Source organism: Coregonus clupeaformis, chromosome 17 (genome assembly GCF_020615455.1).
Source record: "Coregonus clupeaformis isolate EN_2021a chromosome 17, ASM2061545v1, whole genome shotgun sequence".
In the NCBI taxonomy this organism is placed as follows: domain Eukaryota; kingdom Metazoa; phylum Chordata; class Actinopteri; order Salmoniformes; family Salmonidae; genus Coregonus; species Coregonus clupeaformis.
The window spans coordinates 62,746,895-62,753,782 of NC_059208.1; the positions used below are offsets into that span (position 1 = coordinate 62,746,895).

At 45.7% G+C, this 6,888-nt stretch overlaps 1 protein-coding gene across 1 annotated transcript; it reads right to left on the reverse strand.

Moving 5' to 3' along the window:
* Window positions 1-3,242: 3,242 nt before the first annotated feature.
* Window positions 3,243-4,331, reverse strand: LOC121585691 (small integral membrane protein 12). Its single transcript, XM_041902017.1, has one exon. The coding sequence runs from the start codon at window positions 3,999-4,001 to the stop codon at window positions 3,738-3,740; it is 264 nt and encodes an 87-aa protein (XP_041757951.1). The 5' UTR covers window positions 4,002-4,331; the 3' UTR covers window positions 3,243-3,737.
* Window positions 4,332-6,888: the final 2,557 nt, after the last annotated feature.

Sequence of the window (6,888 nt, forward strand, 5' to 3'; positions counted from 1 at the left end):
TGGTGCGAAAAGTGCAAATCAATCCCAGAACAACAGCAAAGGACCTTGTGAAGATGCTGGAGGAAACAGGTACAAATGTATCTATATCCACAGTAAAACGAGTCCTATATCGACATAACCTGAAAGGCCACTCAGCAAGGAAGAAGCCACTGATCCAAAACTGCCATAAAAAAACCAGACTACGGTTTGCAACTACACATGGGGACAAAGATCGTACTTTTTGGAGAGATGTCCTCTGGTCTGATGAAACAAAAATGGAACTGTTTGGCCATAATGACCATCGTTATGTTTGCAGGAAAAAGGGGGTCCCTTGCAAGCCGGAGAACACCATCTCAACTGTGAAGCACAGGGGTGGCAGCATCATGCTGTGGGGGTGCTTTGCTGCAGGAGGGACTGGTGCACTTCACAAAATAGATGGCATCATGAGAAAGGTAAATTATGTGGATATATTGAAGCAACATCTCAAGACATCAGTCAGGAAGTTAAAACTTGGTCACAAATGGGTCTTCCAAATGGACAATGACCCCAAGCATACTTCCAAAGTTGTGGCAAAATGGCTTTAGGACAACAAAGTCAAGGTATTGGAGTGGCCATCACAAAGCCCTGACCTCAATCCTATAGAAAATATGTGGGCAGAACTGAAAAAGCGTGTGCGAGCAAGGAGGCCTACAGACCTGACCCAGTTACACCAGCTCTGTCAGGAGGAATGGGCCAAAATTCACCCAACTTATTGTGGGAAGCTTGTGGAAGGCTACCCGAAACGTTTGACCCAAGTTAAACAATTTAAAGGCAATGCTACCAAATACTAATTGAGTGTATGTAAACTTCTGACCCACTGGGAATGTGATGAAAGAAATAAAAGCTTAAATAAATAATTCTCTCTACTATTATTCTGACATTTCACATTCTTAAAATAAAGTGGTGACCCTAACTGACCTAAGACAGGGTATTTTTACTAGGATTAAATGTCAGGACTCATCCTAGATCAGCACTCCTCCTTTTCTCGGACGCTTGATAGGGTACATCCTGTTTTACGTCAGTAACAAATTCATCCTAATCCTAGAAAGACCTGAACCATGTGATTTCTAAATAGAAAAGTCAGAGGAATAGGTATTTTTCCATCAGAAATGGAAAGTCATTCCTCTGTAAGTTGGCAGCCGCTTCCCTCCCCGGGAGTTCTCATGTTCTGTTAGGAAGAGAACAGGCGTCATCACTTCCTGTCCCATGACATGGATGGGCCCAGTCCAAAACAACCCCTTGCCCCTAACCACGACCTACCACAACTTCAAAGCAAGTCCTTCATCAATTTGATAATAGTATTACGCTAAAACATATTCTGGTTGGATATCTGGCTCAATTATGTGATTGTATTCTTTACTAATGGCCCGTTGTCGCTCCCCAGGGAGCAGGGGCAATCTCATCCACCCCATGTCGGATCTTTTGGTGTCTGTCTGCTTCAACCTCCAGCCTCCAGGTGTTGTGTGGGCTCCCTCTCTTCCATGTTCCTTGAGGGTTCCAGGATATGTGATCACATTCTTGCTCCCTGAATTATGAACCAAAATATGGATAAAACATGCACACACCACCTAACTCTTATACCGAAGACAAGTGGGTGGACATGTAGCGTGAAGGAAATACGATAATAATGCATATTTAACGGTGGTGAGACACATTTCATCTTTATTATATTGATTTATAACGGCTCATTTTGTATCTTCCATCCAAATCCTAATATATATCTTAATCCATCAAACATATCAACCAGTTTAAAAACCAAACCTTTACAGACTTTATAAATGAAAGCATTCCAGGTAAAAATTACAGACAGAAAAGACCAGTTTGAGTTCTCTAATAGAGAGTATTTTAGAGCCTTTTACAGTGAAGTCTTTCTTGGTATTGAATCCCAGTGACAGAAAAGAGAAGGCAGCAACAAGGTAAAACGACAAGATGAGAGCAAACACTCCTCCCTCCTCCTCCTCCTCCTCCTCCTCTTTCCCCCCTTCTTTCCTCCTCCGCCTCCTCCTCCTCATCCTTCCCCCTCCTCCGCCTCCTCCTCCCCCTCCTCCTCCTCCTCCCCCCTCCACCATGCTTGCTGACTGGAACCCATTTTAATTTCTGGAGAACAGGGGAGAGGGTTAAAGGAGAAGACATGTCAAAGCCTTCTGACTGGGTCCTTTACTTCTTTCTATTCATTTGTTATTTGAAATTGGCTTCAGTTATTTTATGTTGTCGATGCTCTGGCTGGTCTTTCAAAATATTTTTAAAACATGAAGACACAGACAGACACACACACAGAGACCCACACAGAGACACAGAGAGAGAGACAGAGACAGAGACACAGAGAGAGAGACACAGAGAGAGACAGACAGAGACACAGACAGAGACACAGAGAGACACAGAGAGACACAGAGAGACACAGAGACAGAGAGAGAGACAGAGACACAGAGAGAGAGACAGAGACACACACAGACACACACACAGAGACACACACAATAGGGAACCTTTGTTCTTTCATCAGTTCTGTGAGCATCGGAGGATGAAGATAGCAGTGACACTCATCAGAAGTTAGTCCTGTAGCCCAGTTGGTAGAGCATTGCGCTTGTAAAGCCAGGGTAGTGGGTTCGATTCCCAGGACCACCACACATGACTAAGTCGCTTTGGATCACGTGTCAAACTCATTCCACGGAGGGCCGAGTGTCTCGTCGGGTTCCCTCCTCCCTTGTACTTGATTGATGAATTAAGGTAACAAATTAGTAAGGAACTCCCCTCACCTGGTTGTCTTAGTAAGGAACTCCCCTCACCTGGTTGTCTAGGTCTTAGTAAGGAACTCCCCTCACCAGGTTGTCTAGGTCTTAGTAAGGAACTCCCCTCACCTGGTTGTCTAGGTCTTAGTAAGGAACTCCCCTCACCTGGTTGTCTTAGTAAGGAACTCCCCTCACCTGGTTGTCTAGGTCTTAGTAAGGAACTCCCCTCACCAGGTTGTCTAGGTCTTAGTTGAAAGGAAAAACCTGCAGTCACTTGGCACTCCGTGGAATGAGTTTGACACCCCTGCTTTGGATAAAAGCGTCGGCTAAATGGTGTATATATTATAGAACAGGGCTGTCCCACCCTGTTCCTGGAGAGCCATCATCCTGTAGGTCTTCATTTCAACCTTGTTCCTGGAGAGCTACCCTCCTGTAGGTTTTCGTTCCAACTCTAATCTAGCACACCTGATTCTAATAATTAGCTGGTTGATAATCTGAATCAGGTTAGTTACAACTGGGGTTGGAGAGAAAACCTGCAGGAGGGTATCTCTCCAGGAACAGGGTTGGAGAACCCCGTTATAGAAGTTGCCCCAGCGGTAGTCACCAGTTTGAGTGCCCAGGGACTTATATACTAAGCCTTGAAATACAGACACCAATGGGTTATGTGGTGAACCTGATTACAAAAATTAACAATTACTAACCAGTATGTTTGAGTATGAGAGAGAGACGTACATCTAATATAAGGACTTCATCTCCCATGATCCTCCAGTCTCCAACAGGTCAGTTCCACAGGTGCCCAAGCCAATGACGTCCAGGTACAGTATGTCAGAGTGCTTTTGGGCATGAATGAAACCGCTTGGCTGGAGCATGTGTAGACTATGTAGGACGATATTGTCTCAAATCCCTATGGTTGACTTCCCCCACTCCTTTCACCCTTGATCCAGGCCTCCATGGCTAGACGGGGTGGATGTCCTTCAGTCTCCCCAGGCACGGTTAGCTCTTCTCGGGGCGGTTGCGGTCCAGTGCAGCCCGGGGAGTAAACTCCAGCTTCTCTTTGAGACTGAGGACCTGGGTGCTGTCCCGTCCTGCCCTCTCCTCCCTCAGCTCCACGATGCTCTTCTCCTCCCCAGGTTTAGGGGTAGTGTCCCCCCTGATTAACCCCTCCAGGTGGTACCCCACCGCCCCCACCACGACGGCCACTGGGAAGGTTATGTAGGGGGCATAGGTCCGCATGGACATCCAGAACACTGGCCACATAATGACTGGAGTTGGGATGGCCTCACTGGAGTTGGGATGGGCTCACTGGAGTTGGGATGGCCTCACTGGAGTTGGGATGGCCTCACTGGAGTTGGGATGGCCTCACTGGAGTTGGGATGGGCTCACTGGAGTTGGGATGGGCTCACTGGAGTTGGGATGGGCTCACTGGAGTTGGGATGGGCTCACTGGAGTTGGGATGGCCTCACTGGAGTTGGGATGGCCTCACTGGAGTTGGGATGGCCTCACTGGAGTTGGGATGGGCTCACTGGAGTTGGGATGGGCTACTGGGGCTGGGATGGGCTACTGGGATGGGCTACTGGGATATGGTAGGCTCAGCTGGGAAGTGAAATAGAAAGGGGAGGGTCAGTTGTGGGTTACAAAAAGTAAACAAACTCCACAGTAGTGATAATGGACTAGGTCACTAGGATATAGTGCTTAACTGGGGAACAAGACAGAGGGTGTCAGTGGCTGTGCCGCAACGGTTTTCATTTGTTCATTCAAGGACATAATGGCCACTGCAATGCACAGTGACAGGATACAGATGCAAGTTCACAGACCGGGAGACAACACAGAGGGTTCGACTATGGGGCTTGACATACCAGGGTGTTCTATTCCCTGCACTATAGGGAGATACAGACTGCATGGTAACACGTGTTTCACTTCTCATTCATGACAAAGTGACTGTTTTGTTTACCTTTTATTTAAAAACCAAATTAGCTGTTGGTGAATGGCTGTAAACACACATGAGGGATGAGTGCCATTTCTATATACTGTAGCTAGTTCACAAGGTAAATAGCTGGCTAGCTAATAGTAGTAAGTTATAAACGTGTTGGACACTGGATTAAATAGCTAGCTAGTTGTTATGTGTGCTGACAGGATAGACAGATTCCCTGACAGGCAAGAACCGTGATGTTATCCAGAAGGCAAGGGTACTGGAGTTAACCAATGGACGTAGCTAGCTAAGGTTAGCTTTCTAGCTAATTAAACAAACGCCTGTGTAAACTAAACTTATTTCCTTCGAAGACGAAGCTCACACTTTATTCACAACAATAACTACTGGGCAAATATTCAATGACGTTGTGATTCTCATTCAAAATGTAATTCAACAACTCAGAACTGACTCACCTTCGAAAACGTGCAATGCGGGTCGTCACTAGTTACCACAGCCACAAAGTCATAAACCCCGCCCATTTCTGCAATTTATCTTCTTAAAATGTGATTTTAAAACCTAACCTTAAACACACTCACACTGCTAACCTTATGCCTAACCTTAAATTAAAACCTAAATATATTTCTAGGTTACCCCTTCTGTCCGTGGCAGGACGCTGTAATTTCTGTGTGACATGATAATCCCGCCTCAAATCCAATCCTTACATCGCATTCGATGATAACGTTTTCCTTTGAGCTAGGGCGACACTCAGCGGTCATAGTGAATAAAACATTACACAGCATTGAAAAAAATATTGCAGAAAGCCTGAGATTAAAAAAATTTATGCGAACAAATATTTGGATAAAAACAAGACATTTCTACTACTGTACATTGCATTTTAATGACACTGTTTGTACACACTGCATATTTATTTATATACTGTATTATTTTTCAACAAGATGGCGCCAACAGACATCGTCGCCCTGTTTATAGGGCCTAGCCAACTTTGCAGTATTTTTTGGGGAGGGATGATATTTCTTATACTGAACAAAAACATTAATTCAACATGCAACAATTTCAAAGACTTTACAGTTACAGTTCATATAGGCCCTAATCTATCGATTTAACATGACTGGGAATACAGATATGGATCTGTTGGTCACAGATACCTTATGCAGCGCGACACATCTCTTTCCCATAGAGTTGATCAGGCTGTTGTGGCCTGTGAAATGTTTTCCCACTCCTCTTCAATGGCTGTGCGAAGTTGCTGGATATTGGCGGGAACTGGAACATGCTGTTGTACACGTCGTTTCAGAGCATCCCAAACTTGCTCAATGGGTGACATGTCTGGTGAGTATGCAGGCCATGGAAGAACTGGGACATTTTCAGCTTCCAGGAATTGATTACAGATCCTTGCGACATGGGGCTATGCATTATCATGCTGAAACATGAGGTGATGGCGGCGGATGAATGGCACGATAATGGGCCTCAGGATCTCATCCCGGTATCGGTGTGCATTCAAATTGCCATCGACAATATGCAATTGTGTTAATCGTCCGTAGCTTATGCCTGCCCATACCATGGGGCACTCTGTTCACAACGTTGACATCAGCAAACTGCTCGCCCACACAACGCCATACGTGCTGTCTGGTACAGTTGGAACTGGGATTCATCCGTGAAGAGCACACTTCTCCAGCGTGCCAGTGGCCATCGAAGGTGAGCATTTTCCCACTGAAGTCAGTTACGACGCTGAACTGCAGTCTGGTCAAGACCCTGGTGAGGACGACCATGAGCTTCCCTGTGACAGTTTGTGTTGAAATTCTTTGGTTGTGCAAACCCACAGTTTCATCAGCTGTCCTGGTGGCTTGTCTCAGATGATCCCGCAGGTGAATAGGCCAGATGTGGAGGTCTTGGGCTGGTGTGGTTACATGTTGTCTGCGGTTGTGAGGCCGATTGGACGTACTGCCAAATTCTCTAAAACAACATTGGAGACAGCTTATGATAGACAAATTAACATTACATTCTCTGGCAACAGCTCCGGTGGACATTCCTGCGGTCAGCATGCCAATTGCACCATCCCTCAAAATTTGAGACATCTGTGGCATTGTGTTGTGTGGCAAAACTGCACATTTTAGAGTGGCCTTTTATTGTCTCCAGCACAAGGTGCACCTGTGTAATGATCATGCTGTTTAATCAGCTTCTTGATATGCCACACCTGTCAGGTGAGTGGATTATCTT